The sequence below is a fragment of the Cladophialophora immunda genome, assembly GCF_000835495.1.
Source record: "Cladophialophora immunda strain CBS 83496 unplaced genomic scaffold supercont1.5, whole genome shotgun sequence".
Classification (NCBI taxonomy): Eukaryota; Fungi; Ascomycota; class Eurotiomycetes; order Chaetothyriales; family Herpotrichiellaceae; genus Cladophialophora; species Cladophialophora immunda.
Genome location: NW_015622545.1, coordinates 3,351,205 through 3,367,673, shown reverse-complemented (window position 1 = coordinate 3,367,673; position 16,469 = coordinate 3,351,205). Strand labels below are relative to the sequence as shown.

The following is a 16,469-nucleotide window of genomic DNA, read 5'->3' as shown; positions in this document are numbered from 1 at the left end:
AACTACGCATATCAAATCGGCGTGCGTCTGACTGTTCCCTTCTCTCGTAGCCTGACGCATTCATGCAATCAGTGGATCGGTCAGTCGATCAGTCGCGGTTCTCCCTTAATCGCTGGAAATATAGAGCACTGCATCGTCACACAGCCACGTTAGTAAAACACTCTTAAAATCGTTGACCCCTTCTTCCCTCGCCCACAAACTCCCTTCGTCATTTATCGTTATTCTTGCCACGGTGCACCATCACCTCCCCTTCCTCTTCCTCTTCCTGCGCCGGTATGGAGTAGTGAGAGGCCTGTAGAAAGACGTACCGTTGTTCCCTCTAACAAACGCATCACCATACTTGCGCCGCAGTTTCCCGTCTACATATTCGCTGCACTTTTCCAGCGCGATGTTCATGTACCCGTCCACGCTCTGAAGCTCGCCCTTGTAGACCACGCCGGAGTTGAGCTTGACGGTAACGGGCACGCCGATGATCGAGGACAGGAAGGAGGCCGGGTCTTTGGGGTCCGAACTCGAGGGTGCGCCGGCGGGCGAGTTGTGGTTTTCCATTTTCTAGACGGGTCGAAAGGGAACGGAAGAAGGAAACGGGCGAAGGGAAAAAAAAGACAGAGGTAGAGATTGGGTCGCTGCACTGCGCGCAAAGGCTAGGTGCAGGATTGTGTCGGAGTGGCGGTGCAGCCAAGGTCAATGGAGTGAGTTGGAGGGCTATTTGAAGGTCAATTATTAGAGCTGCCGTGGTAGAGCCTTACAGACCACAGATGGGTTATTCCTTGGCGCAACGAGGCTGTCATCCAGCTGTGCGTTTAAACAGTACTTTGGTCGACTTTCACTTCTCTATCGTCTATATGAAAATGTCCGCGCGCCTCTGAGACTGGGGTCGAAGACATTGAAGTGTTGAAACACTCGAGAATTTTACTCTGGCGTGGAAACTCCCTGCGAACGACGGCTCTCATGCAGAACTCACCGCTCTCCCTTACCCCTTTCATCGCCCGCAGAAACACCTAGATATGCATCGAGAATAATAAAATGTGGTATAATGGCACCTGAACTTCTCCTCACGGCGGCTTCTGGCCGTAAACCACGTATCTACAATGGGCTGGTCAGTAACTGCACTTCACAGACAAGCATCTCACTCACATTGGGAAATAGCTGTGAATCCTCTTGCTCCTCCATTCCTGCCGCACTTGCACCAGGAGCGCTTCCAACTCCTCGACGGACCAGCCGAGGAGCTGAGTATACACTCTGACACTCAGCCCGAAGACGCCGTCCAACAGACCGACCAGCGTACATAGTCCTGATTGTCGCAGCATGGGATCTTTGGCCCAGGGTCCAATGGGCATCTTGAAGGATAGGATTCGGATGTTGATGAAGCCCACTTCGCGCATCTGTTCTGCCATCTTATCTGGGTAGCATCGGCCGGTCATACCAGCTTGCTGGACGCCCTCTTCCCAAAGACTCTGCCACCTTATCACAGCACTGGTCGTGGGGATGGTATTGTCGTCGGACTTGATGTCCAGGTCAAACTCCTGGCATTCAACCCACCCACCAGGTTTCAAAGACGCAAAGGCCTGTTCGAAGAATTTGGGCCAGTTCTTGATCGAGAAGCCATTCATCTCGCGGCTGTGCACCAGGTCAAACCGCCCTGGCATGTCCCACGGCTCCTCTAGATCGAATACCTGGAACTCAAGGTTTGGAGCCACCCAGGTCGGCTGAATGGGCGACAAGTCGATACCCAGCACTTGTGCCCCCGGATATGCATCTGCCACGTCCATGGCCCAGATGCCTGTGCCTGTGCCGACGTCGAAGACAGAGGTCGGGTGTTCTATCGGGGCATAGAAGAGTTTATCTCTCATAGCGTAGCGAAGGCTATGGTAGTGGACTGGGCCCAAAACGTCAGTAAGAACAATAGATCACTGGGTCGTCTCTCTGGGAGACTTACTGTCCATACGCTCTCTTTCGGCCTCGTCATTCGGCATAACATATTTTTTGTCAGCCTTGTATGAGTGGTACGTCCTGCCATTTTCCTGCTCAAACGCGTAGATGCTGGAGGTCACCGAAGCTGTCGACAAGGTACCCTCTTCGTATCCCGAGTCGGTGTCACTGAAGGATTGCTCGATCGATTCTATTGGGAGAGCAGCAGGCACAGTGGCCGCTGCTCCCGACTCTGGGAGTGTCTGTCCGCTCCCAGGATTGTTATTGGAACCTGACATGACGGACAAACTATTCAAGCACCCCACCGGCGAAACATGGTCGACAAGCGCAGGGAGCAACGATGAAGCCCTCAGCACGGCTCAGTGGAGGACAATGGCCTTGATACTTTCAAGACAATGACATTTCTGCGGGATCAACTTCGCTTCTTCCAGGCTCTATATGACGAAGCATCAGGATTTTGAACTGCCGTCACTCCACGACGGGATTTTTTGGCCCAATTGCCCACGCCATAGGGCTCGCCGACATCCCCCCAGCGGTCCGTCTTCTCAGCAATTGCAGCGTCAGTGGGGGTTGTCGGTTATGTCCTTCCCGCCCGTTATCGCTCCGATTGGCAACTCTTGTGTATGAGAGCGAGGTCCCTAAGTGAGGGAACTGGTGCTGGCGTCGCCGAGGCTCCCCGGCTAAGTTCTCCTAGGCTCTCTTAGGGTTGTCCTAGGGTTCAGCAAGTGCCCTAGGTACATAAATAGCGCCCAAGGAACAACAGCTAGGTATTTCTACAACTTCTTCCCTCCCATATATCAACAGGCTTCGTGGGCTGATAGAGATGCCACGAGTATCTCGCCTCTGCAGGCCTGAATGCGACGTTACTCATGGCTTGACTAAGAGGATCGTCTCTCAGCTGGCCTGACCTGGTGTCGATCGTTTTCGAGACGATCAACTAGGCCAGCGGTGCACTGGCTGAAGCAGGCCTACTACTCGCCCCTCATCCTTAACGATCTCTAACCTGTTCGTCCAGCCCCCGGGGAACTACCCAGATCCTCTAGAAAACGTGGTATCGACAGGGGCGAATCACCAGGCCCCCAGTCGCTTGTAGGCGAGGCCGAGGGCTGCAACAGTTGCATTAGGCCACCGCCATTTACTTCCTAGCAGTCAAGGGCAATACCCAAGCCGCCCATTGATGCAGTGTCACTGAAATGGCGATCAATGGCACCCGTTCTCAACAATGAATGGCTACCAGGAGGAACTTAGCTTTGTTCTCCATCTCTACTGAACGAGCTGTGCACTGATTTCCCTGCTCACTATCGACTGGTCTATAACAGGTTCTATGTGCTTTTGCTTTCCTTTCTCTATTTTTTTTCTTTTAGCAGTTGACAAACTCCATCAGAGCTCCCCCACGACCCAGCCCTTTTCAAGCCTGGTTTGTGAGCCTATCGAGCAGCCGCCATGCCGAGCTCATCAGCGGTGAAGGGCGTCGTGGCTCTAACACTCATTATCCTTGGTTGTGCGCTCAGATATCTCGTGGGGGTGTATCGCAGTTATGAAAAGCTTAGTCACTTCAAAGGTCCTCCTCTAGCCGCCTTCACCAGCTTGTGGCTCGCTTCACAGGCCATCAACGCGCGCATGCCCACTGCCCAAAAAGAGGCCCTTAGGAAGTATGGTAAGTGTCGCTATACTTCAGCCCGCATCCACCAGCGGCACCAGATTAATGGGCGTGATGATGTAGGGTCCCCAGCTCGGATAGGACCCAGCTTGTTGGTCACCGATGACCCTGAGCTTCTACGGCACATGAGTGCGCCTAGGTCCAAATGGACGCGGAGTTCGTGGTACGACGGCATGAAGCTGGATCCCAGGGTGAACAACATCTTCTCCGAGCGCGACGAGCGACGCCATGCGGAGATGAGATCGAAGATGATCGGCGCAGTAAGTACAACGGAGCCACACGCCATTCCCTGGATCTTGAATGCTGGGGTCTTGATCTTGCTGACTGATGAAGTATTCCGGGAAAGAAGTCGATACATTGGAATCCGACATCGACGAGAACTTACAACGGTTGCTGGCTCTGATCAAGCATGAGTACAATGGCAAGCCTCTTGACATGTCACTTCTGGCATCGTTTTTCACCCTAGATGTACTGAGCCAAATCGCTTTTGGGGATGCCTTTGGCTTCCTGACGGCCAATCAAGACCTCTACAATTTCAACAAGATCGCAAACCAATTCTTCAAGGTAATTGAATTGATCGTCAACCACGACACTCTGCGCAAGTTCATCCAAAGCAAGCCGATGCAGAAGCTCTTGGCCCCTAAAGGCACCGACGAATTCGGTCAGGGCCGCGTGATTGGGATTGCTCAAAAAGCGGTCGCCGAACGCTATCAGCCCAATGCCAAGGTCAAAAGGGACATGCTTGGACACTTCATCGCAAAGGGGTTGAGCCAGACACAGGCCGAGGCCGAGTCGCACCTGCAGATCATTGCCGGCTCCGACTCGACGTCGTCGGCTCTGCGCATCACAATGATGATGTTGACCGGCAATCCGACGGTGTACCGAAAGCTCGTCGACGAAATCGACACAGCCGTTGCGGACGGCAAGATCTCCTACCCGATCGTCAGGTATAGTGAGGCGGCCGAGCTCGAGTATTTGTCGGCCTGCATCTGGGAGGGCATCAGGCTGTTCCCACCGTTGTTCGGCCTGCAGAGCAAACTCGCCCCTCCCGAGGGCGAGACAATCAACGGAGTCTTCTACCCTCCGGGGACGGAAGTGGCCTTTTGTTGCGAAGGTGTTGGACGCAGGACAGACGTCTTCGGAGAGGACGCAGATCTGTACCGGCCCGATAGATGGCTCCACCCGGATCCAGAAGTGAGGGCCAAGTACTTGCGGACGGCGGAGCTGATGTTTGGGAGCGGACGATTCGCGTGCCTGGGCAAGAACATTGCCATGATGGAACTGCACAAGGCGTTTGTCGAGGTGAGCCGTCACTATTTCTGTATGCTCTCATGTTTTGATCTGACGGTTGCACATCTAGCTCCTCCGCAACTTCGACTGGGCGCTTGTGGATCCAATCAAGGGAGCTTCGTCGATCGCCCATGGTATCTGGGTGCAGGAGAAGATGATGCTCGTTGCGTCGCCCCGGCAGGTTTAGTTATGTGAGGGTGGACGGTGCGGTGTAACTCCCGTTGAGGATCTTCGTTTCTCAACACGTCAACAAGCGTCCCGTGAGCATAACGACAACAGCTAAACGTGATCAGCACTGCCGGCAGCACCCAGGTTATTCTAGTAATGAAGATTGAGAAAGGAGGACTACTTTAAGGCGCTGACCACACTGTCGACAAGTGCAACGCGGAAACCAGAGCTCGGCTGGTCACAACAATGGGCCCGCTCAAAGGGCGTATTAGAGAAGCTCGCACAGAAATATTTTGGATATGTCAATGGATTGGTACCTCTGGGGGATGTTTGATTTAACCGTCTCTTTTTGTCTCCACGGCTTCCTTTGCAAACCGACATATTCGATCTCTCTGGTTGTGCTCTTCTGGCGTAGGTACTAGGTAGTCAGCAACGGCCCACGCAGAGTCGAGCCCGAGCCGTTTCTATACCTGTCTCGACTCTCCCCGGCTCCAATTTCTAGTCTGTTCGGCTTCCGCTCAGCTTATAGGATCACTTAATAAGGCGCTCCGAGCCACGGGGTTTGGCAAGTAAGGCGCTTGGCTTCGTTTTCAAGGCCGCACCGTCTTAATAGTTAGTTCTATTTCTGTCCCGCAACCCGAACGAAAGGGACAGTGGCCGCCCACTCGCCCGCATCAGATACAACGAGTTTTTACCCCAGGCAAGCACGGGGCTCTGCGAACACTGACGACCGTGAAGACTAGTGCCGGCACCGACACTATACTATATTTCCTGAAAAAGAGAAAAATCTAGACTACAGTGACATTGCATACATACCCAGCCTCGCTCGATCGACCAGAATTCACAGACTGCCAACTAGATACAACGAAAGGGGGGGGAAGGACATGGGGCTCACTGTTTCGCGCTGCAGGAAAGGTTGACCACGGCTGCCTGCTCTAGTATGCGATGCCAACCGGCTCGCCATCTTCAGGGTACTCTTCATAGTCCTCGTCGCCGGGGTGGTACTCCTCCTCCCCGTGGGCTGCATCCAAGTGATGTTGATCAGCCCCCTCATGCTCTTCTTCTTCGTCCCACCCTTCTCCCTCCTCGTCTTCATCTTCAGCTCCGTGCTCGGCGACGAGGCTCTCGTGGTCGGCCAGAGCGTTCTGGGCGTCCTGGACCGTCGCGTGGTGCTGGCGGACCATATTGCGCGGTCGGGGCTGCGTCTGGCCGAGGAGTGCGTTCGGATCGTGGACCTCGAAGTCTGGAATGGCTGGGTCGTCGTCCGGATGAGCCTGATGCTGGCCTGGCATGGCGGCGTGTGGGTCGTGAGTGGTTTGAGGGTGACCTGGCATTGCTGGATGTTGGGTTGGGGCAGCCATATGATGGCTTGCAGCGGCGGGATGTTGGCTTGAAGTAGAAGGATGCTGGGAGTGTATCACCTGGACGGGATCTCCGCCGTGGAACGGGTCTGGCTCGTCCTGCATTTCGGGCATCATGCTCAGCGGTCGCTGAGGCTGCTGTTTCTTCCTGCCGAAGAAAGACATGCTGGCGTGCTGTACTTGCTGGGTCGACGGAGGAGAGCAAGGAGAGGTCTCAGGGTTGGTTCAGAGGGTTAGCGTGGACAAGGAAAGATCCAAATCCTCGAGTCAGAAGAGGTGAGTAGGGTAAATAAGTCTGGTCGATAGTAAAAGCTGAGGAGTTAAGAGAGCCATCCCCCATGCCATCTTTATAGGATGTCAGTTTCCCTGGATCGGGTGTGTGGCTGCTGCGCCTCTCTCTTCGCAGATGCGTGAGTTGGTTGTGTCCCCCACGAGTTCTCCATGACAATCGGAAGCCGTATCATTCTCATGCTCGTCGCTGTTCTTTTCGGGATGACTTACTCGTGTTGACTTACATAGCCTTGTGGAGCCCTGCCCGCGGCTCACCCTGCGCTTGTAACCAAAAATGCTGACCACTCACCCCGGCAATGCTGCGTGGACGGCACTGGAAAACTCTAAACCCAAGCCCGTCCGCCTTTGGAAAGGGGATAGTGAGAGTGCTGCCCATTTGGATACAAATTGGCCCCTCTAACTGTCCCCAATGCGGTAGCCCGTGTCCTGACTTAGTCACTCGATGTCGTAAGGCTGTCTGCTATTCTCTATATCTTGACTCCCTCCACAACTAATACTCGGGGTTGATGTAAGAGGTTAGTGGCAGAAGCCGGGCCTCTGACACGTGCTGTTCTTATTTTGTCCCATGCAATATTAAGTACTGGGGATGACGGTGAGGGTGGTGCCCGCCTCAGCCTCGTCTGACTCCGTGGATGAGTTGGGCGTCGGTTCGTCTCGTCTTGGCACGCCAAGCGTAGGGAAAACTACTCCTAGTCGCGCAGTTCACGGGCCAATCATCCCGACCGCGCTGCTTTTGTAAACACTCACCTCACCCCTCACCCCTCTTCCAGGTTCCTAATTGTTAGGCTATCGCATACCTGAAGGGGGACGTTGCGTTCCCGGTCTATTCAGGCATTCAAGCTGCTGCCAGAGTCCTTCCGAAGCCGGGTTCGGCTAAGCCTGTTGTCTGAGAGTGCTTGCCCCATGAAGGACCCGTCCCGACTGAAACTTCTGACGCGGTGTTTACCACATAATAGAGAGATCTCCCAGAAAGAATGGCCCTGTCCATTCACTGCCTAACGAACGTCGGAACGTCGAGGGTTCCCCTCAGCCACAAGAACCAAAAAATTATTACCCGTACATCTTTCAGAACTTTGGTCTCAGCACCGAATGCTGTTTTGTCAAACACATGACGGGCAGGCTCGACATCAGGCCGAGTGCGCCAGCAACGCCTCTCCTAGCCCTGAGGCAGGTAAACTTCTGCATTCACGGGTCTTGCTCCCCACGCGTAGGCAATCCGACGCAAAATGTCTGTCCACTTCTGTCGTGCTGCAGTAGTGAAGGACAGGTTTCGCTTCAGCCTCAGCCTGATTGAAGTCTCGTCGCATCGAAGATCCACTCGAAGACTGGGGATGGACGCAGCCACCTGCCCTAAAGACGCCACCCTGGCGTGGAACATGAAAGAGTCGATGCTAGCTACACTAGTCGGCGTTGCATGAGCAAATGGGATGGTGGATTAACGGCCAGAGACCGTGGTGTCCGGATTACACTGGTCACTCTTTACGTACAAGCAGCACCTTCCAACAAGTTCGGCCAGCGCACCGTTCCGCATATTGGGCTAGGACCGCACATCGGCCCAATCAACCACCTATTGGCTGCCTCAAGTACTCCGTATATTCAAGGCAAAAGAACCTCTCTTCAGGGTTGGTGGGGCACCACAATTGAATGAAAACCCTCCTCTCCCTCCACGGAAAGATGATGCTGCACACCTTTTTGCAACACCGTTTGGAGTCGCTCGAGGACCCTCGGTGAATACAGCTGGAGTGGCCTTCGATATTGCATTACTCTGAAAATGCCATTCTGGAAAGGACGGATATCTTTGCTGATATCCTTGCAGTCATGGCTGGTGGTTGGTCTCAGCCTTGTTCCCGTTACAGTCGCTGCAGAGCTCACCACTCGATCGTCAAACACTACCCTTCCTGCTGGCCTTTCGAACCATGGAAACCCAAACTTGATCTGCACGCCTACTGGCTGGAGTGACGTTGCGTTCTTTTTCCTCGGCAACTACGCTGCCCATGCCGGGACAATTACTCTATTGCCAGGGGAGGCGACCATAGATGCCATTACAGCGATGGTCTTTGCTCTTTTGTTCCCGTCTTCAGGAGCTCTACGGGGGATCTATTCTATCTGGAACAGCACCTTGACGCGAGATCCCTTGCAAACTGCGCTTAAGGCTCAAGCTCTCTGCATGGTTGTTCGGACGCCCAACTGGCGCCCAAAATCCGGCGACCATCTTCACACACTCTCATACGTGAGTCAGGATATGAGCAGTAAGTACCCTCCTATCTTTCTAGAAATTACCTCTCGAGAGCCGACAGCATGATATTCCCCAGGGCGGGGTTTACTGACTCGATAGATAGGAATGGCCGCAAAAGTTGCACCTTTCTGGTCCTGGAAAAAGGTCCACAACTGGTTAAAAGAACAGCGGAATCCAGCAGAGGAACTCAATTCACTGTAGGTCCATGGCATATCTAAAGCAGCTCTGCTTGCTAGATGTCGACGCTAAGCCGAGAGCCCTTATCGCCGCAGGAAACACAGTACCACGCCTCAGAACCCTGTCCGCTTGAGCATTCAAGCGCCTCCATGGCTCAGAGGCTCCTACCGCATTGTTGGACGTCGGATACACGGTAACCTCCAGCTACCAGATGGCTATACTCTGGCTCTGGTTCCGTCCGATGCACTTGTGGAGAGTTCTGTCCAGAGCACTGACGACTCCGGAGATTTTGACATGAACCGCTTTAAGACAGAGCCGATCGCCGTATCGTACAGTCTCCCCAAAGCTTTGATTGCTGTCGCTCAGACGGCCTATGCTTCAACGACATTGTATCGATCGCGAGGAGATCAAATCAGGAGGTACGGATACGCTGCGTTCGGTCTTACGGTGGTTCCATATCTCGTCATGTCTGTCATCAACCTGCTCAGCACCTTGATCACACCGGAATACTCTGCCTTTTATTTGGTTGGATCAGATATCATGAAGGAAGCCCAGGCGCGGGGAGGGTGTTTTCCAAGTGTTGTTGGTCAACTAGTCGGTGAAGAAGTCACCGTCGATGGCACCTTTATCTTCTCGGGGTCATTCAAAGAGTGCAATGAGGCTCCTGACCACGACTTGAACGTTACTGACGACGACCGTGAATCTCGCAAAACGTTCGAGTTCGAGTTGACGTCTGTGCAGATGGACAATGATGCATTTGAAGAACGTCCGAGAATCAAGGAGTCCGTTGATACAGAAGGCCAAGAGCCCAAGTCCAACGTTACCTCGGAAATAACCCCCTTGGAGTCGATGGCACCGTCAGCAGCCGAACAAAATAGTTCTGTGATTTGGGCATTCAGCCGGACCACTCCCGAGAATATTGCGCTCGCCGGCTTCACAGACCCGATAGAAGATAAACCCTCGATTGCGTTTCCGGTGTGCTACAACTTCCAAAGGAAGACCGCCAAGTCATCTCACCTGGATTGCATGTATCCTTTTTTCATCAAGCCTGGATTTGTGCCGATGCTTTTGCACCTTTTCGCCAGCCCCTCAAAGCTGACTCCGTTGGGACTCCTCCTCGTCGCCGGCGGCATTTCTCTCGCTATTATCGGCGGTATCTCTCGTTTCCAGTCCGGGTCCAGTACTCTCGCCCAGAGGGCTTGGGTTATGACATGGATAGTTTACGGAACCTATGCCGGGCCCTTATGGAGACCCTCGTTATACAGGCTGTCGGAGGCTTGGAGGCAACTGTTAAGGGCGCGTCGGCGGAAGGAGCTTCCCGACTCTCTATTCTTCGGCTCTTTCGTTGTCTTACATGTGTCGCTGCTAGTTGCCTGCATTTACGCGATTCCGGCTATCGGGGGATTCGTTGTAGTCGCCAAAATGCTCTGGGAGTATGGGAATTGTCGATTGATTGATTGATTGATTGATTGATCGATTGATTGATTGATCGATTGATTGATTGATTTGCTCGTGCGAGGACACCGGCAGCTATTAATTCGGGCTATGGATTAAGAATGCTCGTTCGAGAGCGCCGACGCAGTCCTCATCCTCATATCAACATGTCAAGCTATACTCGGGTTACTCTGATAGTTGCTAACAGGGATCGTGTTCAGCCCAGCTCTCACCCTCAGTCCATGCCTGGGTTCTTCCGGACTTCTTTTCTCTGCCTCTTTCTGACCACCTCTGACTTTGACTTGTGGAAGTCAAGAATGGCCGCCCAATCTGCAGTAAAATGGGTTTCCCAGTCGCCATGTACCTGTCAAACAAGGAGAAAAGAACGGTTAAACGGCTCATGAGCACAGGGCGGCATCAGCCTCGTCTCACTCCGTGAGTCTACATAGGTACCTCTATTACTCGAGAACGAAAAACCTGATTGCCATTTACGGTTTGATCCTAGAGGGTGAGCGAAGGCCGCTTTACCCTGAGCTTTAACTGGGTGCTCCCTGAGCGCTCCCGGAGTACTCCCCGAGCATTCCCTAAGCAAATACACCTGGATTCCAATCTGGCCCCCCTAGCGATTGGCTATATCTGCCTCTCGGCTAGGCATTGTGAGCGCGGCGGAATCGTAGAAGATGGCCTCGAGAGACGAGCCTCATTTCCCTGACAGAAACACTATGGAAGAGAGGTCTTTAAAAACTTAAAGTCCAGTTGAGACGATTGTTCCGTCGACTTCGGAGGGAGGACCGTCACATGTCGGTTTTAAGAATACGTTGTTTATACTGCATGCTCTTGGGATAGAGTATTCTGTTTCATCTCGACAGCGATAGTGACGAGGAGCTTTTTGTTTCCCTATCAGTATTTACTTTAGTTAGACATTAAAGTTAAAAGAAGAACTCTGTATGTTACGGCTCCGAGGGGTGCCGGATCTGGTTCTTACCATTCCACAAGCGCTGTAGGTAAACTTCGTCTTCGATTTATTCGGGTGATGGAATCAGCCCCCTAATGATGCCTAAAACCTAAAATTTCAAACCGTGAAGAGCTGCGAAAAGATAGCCAGGAGAGAAAGAAGAGCAAGTACAGAAACTTGCAAAACCGGCTTCTTCCCTGGAAATATTCTTCAAGATTCTTCGTCCAACAGTGGAGACCTATGGATCTACTTGCTGCTATATCTACTTGTAGACAAGCGCTGTTTGTCTGCCTGTTTACCAGCCATTACAATCGAGATGGCATGCTGGCTCCCAGAGGCACGCCTGCGCCCAAGGACGCAAGATTTACAGCCGACAAAGAACGGAGTGGGCGAGAAACAAGGCAGCAATTTCGTCTGGCGTGACTCTGTCGCGTGATATGTAACCTAGAAGCGATTTCAAGCAGGAGGGGTTCCGGTATCCTGAAGCCAGTCGCCCAAAGAGACGAGTAACTGCCACAGTTGGTCGAATAGCTTGGTTGGTCGGCTCATCGTCACAAATTGCCTAAACATGGGATTTGTATCAAATCAATCAATTTGAGTGCTCTAAACTCTGGACAAGAGTCCCAGAGCAGGAGAGGTATATCTATCTATCTGTAGTACCAAAAAAGAGTGTGTACAAGCTATGGAAACTTTCAGAGTGCTTGAGAAGCATGTCTAGGCAACTGAAATAGAAGACAAGCAACAATGTGCTAAAGGAGTCCTCAGCTCAACAGGATTTGCGAGGCTCTACCACATTTCCAATCTAAAACATCCGTCTTTTCAATGAATCCCATTCGTAGCGAGGGAGGATGGTGCGCATAATCCTAGGAATTTATCAGTCTCGTTGCCCTCCCACGACATCTGTTTGTCCAAACTCGAAGCTTTTTGACTTACCTTGCTTGAAACCTGAGCTGGGAGCGAAGCTTAATTTTCCCAACACCGCAAAGGACGAAGCACCGCTGGCCGCGGGGATGTTGTTGGCAAGTCTTCTCTTACAAGCATAGCCGAGAGTCGCAAACTTAATGGCTTCTTTATATGCAGGAGGCAAACCGTACTCATCACTCGTCGTCAGTTTCACACTGTGATGGCTTAACCTCGTTTGAAGGAAGCGCATCAGACAAAGGTTCCGAGTGCCTCCTCCGCTGGCGACCACCTGTGACACGGCGGCCCTTGGAAGAATAAAATCAACTAGTGACCGCTCGATTGATGTTACAGTGAACATGGTGAGCGTGGCTAGTAAGTCTTCGGTGGATGAGGACGTATACTCGGCGAGGATCCGGTCGGCAAAGTCTGCGCCGAAGTCCAATCTCCAAGCAGACCTTGGTGGTTTGCGCAGAAAGAAAGCATGTCCTTGTAACTTGGTGAGTAAAGGCTCCATGACACTCCCTTTAGCGGCCAGCTCGCCGTCTCTGTCGTAGGTGCGACCTGTTCTGGCTTTGATGACATGATCGATCATAACGTTTCCTGGTCCAGTGTCAAACGCCATCATTTTTGATCGATCCTTCTGCGCAAGTTGAAGATTTGCAATTCCACCAATATTCAAAGTTACCACCGGCCCTTGGTCACGAAAAGAGACAAAGTCAAGGTATTGCATCAGAGGTGCTCCCGAGCCTCCCAGTGCATGATCAATCGGCCGAAATTGTGTGACGGTGTCAATGTCTGTAAGGGCAGCGACGACACCGGATTCAACGATGAAGAAGCCGCACGGGTATCCACCAATCAGCCATCTATCCACCAAACTTTTGTTGTCCGACGCCATGAGCGCAGCCTGCTTCTCGGGCTCGGGGGGTTCTTGATAAATTGTTTGGCCATCGTACCCGACAACGTCGATATCCTGAGATTTCAGGTTGTTTCGGGACAAGAGGGATCGTACAGCTTCGGCGTAGGCGGCTCCCGCCGCGTAATTCACGCGGGTCATGTCGAACAGAGAAAGGTCATTGTTGAATGCTCGGAATATTTGGGGCTGAAGCTCTTGCGGCCAGTCGATTGATATGGCGTCGATGAACTTCGGTCGCGACGGATGGCCGTCTGCTGAGATGTCAATTGAACAGAGGACGGCGTCGATCCCGTCAAAAGAGGAGCCGCTGTTCAGACCGATGATGTACGATGCCATGGCGAGATGTTGGTGTCAGAACAGGACAGTGCTCAGGAGCCAAGTTAAAGATCTCTGCATGCCATCGATAGGAAAGAGCAGCCCCGCCGGCTTTTTGTATGCCTGTTGGACGATAGGATGCTATTTGGCACATCTTAACTGGAGGAACTACCAACGAGAACATATTGCTTTGCGCTGCTCATTGGAATTTGGCTTCTGGTCGATTTCCAAAAAGAAAGGCTCATCTCATCTGAGTGCTACCGGCACTGTCGGTGCACGTCCAACCAAACGGCCCATCCGCGGACTTACAGTAGCGTCAACACACTGCGCGATGATCCGGTCGGAGCAATCCCGACGCCAAGAGCTCAGAGCTAGCTCCGCCGCTCCGCGCCCCGCTCGGCATCTTTCCCCTCGTGTCCATTGCCCCTAACGAGGTAGGCCCCATACCTTGGTTCAGATAGATAGCGGACCAGGATGCGTGACACGTGCAAAAGTAAAGCAAAGTTTGCTACTGTACAACGTCAAGTCCTGCATGCGTTTGTCCTCGTCGGCCTTATCAGTCTCCTATCCACAGATCCATCTTTGTTTGACCCCTCGTGCACCTCAAGCCGCTATCAACGGTGTTCATGTCCCAATTGGCCTCGAGAAATGATGGGTTGCTGGGTGACTCGTCCAAGAGAACCAAGACGCACCTCGCCTGTGATCCGTGTCGCCGACGGAAATCCAAATGTGACGGCACCCGCCCTTCCTGCCGGCGTTGCGTAGACGCAGGGCTCAGTTGCCACTACCGTGACACTCAAAATAGCCTTGAAAAGTAGGCGGATCTAGACATTCCCGAGACCTTCAACTGACCACGCTGAAAGCGAGGCCTCAATCCGAGCTACGTTGGCTGGGTTGGAATCTCGTTTAGAGTCCCTCGAGTCTGCCGGTCGCTCCATAACACTCCATTCGCCAGAGCCCGAAGACCGTGTCACCTCCGAAGACGACGTGCTCAGCCTGCCCGCCTTTCACCATGGTGCCGGCCACAAGATCCTGCAGTATTGGTCTCGTTTACGAGTGCGACTGTCGATCCCGGGCGTGGCGGTCCTGGAGTATCTGAAGGCCGCTGACAGAGACGATTTTGTGCTTGCTGACGCCCTCTCTTCCGACCAGTTGGAAGTTCGAGTTGCCCTATCTGTGCTGAGAGACCTGGCCGAAGCATTTTATAACGAGTTGTCCGCGCTTCCAATCACCGTGGCGACACTTCTGACGCACTGCGACATGCTTTCCTTCAGACAGATCTCAACATGGCTCAATGATGCCATAACCCAAGAACACGTCCCAGATTCCTCTTTCAGGCTTCGAGATCTTCCGGTGGCACATCTCTTGACATATACAATCGCACTCAGGACGATGCATGGTGTACAGACCGAGCCATTCCCGCCGCACCTCGATGCAGAAACATGCTTCAAACTGGCACTTCAAGCCTTGTGGCAAGTACACCTGGAGAATGACGAGATATCCGTACCCTTAATTTTGTGCTTTGCTCAAATATATCTGCACTTTTTCAACAAACCTTTCCACGCACTGTCCATGTTGCAGGTCATAGATGCAGCTATCGACAGACTATTTTTGCACTCAAATGACTGGTATGAATGATCCACCTTGTTTCCGACTCTTGCTGACGGAGATCACGTTAGGAAGCAGGATTTACCACGCTTGCTCTACGGCCAAGTCTTTTATTTGCTGCAGAGGTACCATTTTACTTGTGCTCTGTTCAAATCCAGGCAGCTGCTAATCTGAGCAGCGATATTCTGAGCGAGATTGACGGCGTTCCGTCGACAAGAGTTCCCTCTCTTGCTCAGCATGGATCAAAATCCCTTCAGAATAACAAAAGTCCGATTTTGGCTAGGTCTTACTCCAGGTCGCCCGGAGACCAGAACATTGATCAGAACGCTGAAATACGTCCGACCCCTGTTTCGTCTTTTGAAATATCCCAAGCACAGCACGACACGGACCTACTCTTCTCGGCCAATCTTTGGCTCAGGGCCTGCCTGAACCGAATCCTTAGCAAAATGTTCACCACTAGTCAAGCATACTGTCGCCCGGATGAAGTTGGGTCAGTGATTAGCCAGATCACCTCTGAGTTAGATAGCTGGTACCAGTCGTTGCCTTTAGCTCTGCATTTCAGTCGAAATCTGAGGACGTACCGGACTCTCATGCCGGCTAGATCCCTCCGCATAGTGAGTACAATTCTGTGTCATAGGTGAGCCGTTAACTAAGTCTGAACTCGATAGAGAGAGATATCTGTACGCTATCACGTCTGCGTGTTCGTTCTCAATCGGCCGGTCCTCTACTGGGTGCTTTACCAAGACATTGAGAACTCCAACTACCCTGGTATCGCCGACGGGGCAGAAAGAAATCTGGTTGCTTGGGTCCTGAATTCCTGTTACGCGTGTATTGAGAGCGCCAAACTGATCGTCTTCAACCTCACACAGTCGAACGTCGGCCAGGTCGGTACGTTCGAAACTCCAGTGCTGAGCTGGCACGAGGCACAACTGTTGATAGGGGCATATGCGGTGTTATTGTCAGTTCAGACAGCTTCACAATTTTCAGCGCAGTTCCGTGAGCAGCAAGAGATCGATATGGTTCTTGATATGGCAGAAAGCGCCATGGCATGCGCAGCGCCTTTATCGCTTGCCTTTGTGCGGAGCCTGGAGTTGTTGACGAATATTCGTCAGGGTTTTCAATCGCCGATAGCCTCCTGTTAGCTGAGCGCATCATCCCTCGGTCGTGATAGCTGGAATCAATGTGAGCGATAATTATGGTCATCCTACCTGTGTACACTTTGATCT

General features: G+C 52.5%; 6 protein-coding genes across 6 annotated transcripts; 3 read left to right on the top strand and 3 right to left on the bottom strand.

Annotated features, from left to right (window-relative positions):
• Window positions 1-105: 105 nt before the first annotated feature.
• PV07_09309 (U6 snRNA-associated Sm-like protein LSm6) lies at window positions 106-549 on the bottom strand (the record flags this gene model as incomplete). The annotated part of the gene is made up of 2 exons (XM_016396555.1): window positions 106-128; window positions 309-549. The coding sequence occupies 2 exons, from the start codon at window positions 547-549 to the stop codon at window positions 106-108; spliced, it is 264 nt and encodes an 87-aa protein (XP_016246411.1).
• Window positions 550-797: 248 nt separating this feature from the next.
• PV07_09308 (uncharacterized protein) lies at window positions 798-2,363 on the bottom strand. Its single transcript, XM_016396554.1, has 3 exons — window positions 1,940-2,363; window positions 1,138-1,879; window positions 798-1,086 (listed from the first exon to the last, which is right to left on the bottom strand). The coding sequence occupies exons 1-3, from the start codon at window positions 2,208-2,210 to the stop codon at window positions 1,056-1,058; spliced, it is 1,044 nt and encodes a 347-aa protein (XP_016246410.1). The 5' UTR covers window positions 2,211-2,363; the 3' UTR covers window positions 798-1,055.
• An 810-nt stretch (window positions 2,364-3,173) lies between these two features.
• On the top strand, window positions 3,174-5,424 carry PV07_09307 (uncharacterized protein). The gene is made up of 4 exons (XM_016396553.1): window positions 3,174-3,589; window positions 3,656-3,852; window positions 3,926-4,894; window positions 4,953-5,424. Exons 1-4 carry the CDS (start codon window positions 3,376-3,378, stop codon window positions 5,067-5,069), a joined length of 1,497 nt encoding a protein of 498 aa, XP_016246409.1. The 5' UTR covers window positions 3,174-3,375; the 3' UTR covers window positions 5,070-5,424.
• A 2,944-nt stretch (window positions 5,425-8,368) lies between these two features.
• On the top strand, window positions 8,369-10,576 carry PV07_09306 (uncharacterized protein; the record flags this gene model as incomplete). The annotated part of the gene is made up of 3 exons (XM_016396552.1): window positions 8,369-8,951; window positions 9,042-9,135; window positions 9,211-10,576. The coding sequence occupies exons 1-3, from the start codon at window positions 8,474-8,476 to the stop codon at window positions 10,574-10,576; spliced, it is 1,938 nt and encodes a 645-aa protein (XP_016246408.1). The 5' UTR covers window positions 8,369-8,473.
• Window positions 10,577-12,106: 1,530 nt separating this feature from the next.
• On the bottom strand, window positions 12,107-13,925 carry PV07_09305 (uncharacterized protein). Its single transcript, XM_016396551.1, has 2 exons — window positions 12,438-13,925; window positions 12,107-12,367 (listed from the first exon to the last, which is right to left on the bottom strand). Exons 1-2 carry the CDS (start codon window positions 13,654-13,656, stop codon window positions 12,324-12,326), a joined length of 1,263 nt encoding a protein of 420 aa, XP_016246407.1. The 5' UTR covers window positions 13,657-13,925; the 3' UTR covers window positions 12,107-12,323.
• A 336-nt stretch (window positions 13,926-14,261) lies between these two features.
• On the top strand, window positions 14,262-16,385 carry PV07_09304 (uncharacterized protein; the record flags this gene model as incomplete). The annotated part of the gene is made up of 5 exons (XM_016396550.1): window positions 14,262-14,449; window positions 14,499-15,263; window positions 15,315-15,368; window positions 15,422-15,857; window positions 15,912-16,385. The coding sequence occupies 5 exons, from the start codon at window positions 14,262-14,264 to the stop codon at window positions 16,383-16,385; spliced, it is 1,917 nt and encodes a 638-aa protein (XP_016246406.1).
• Between the last annotated feature and the right edge of the window lie 84 nt (window positions 16,386-16,469).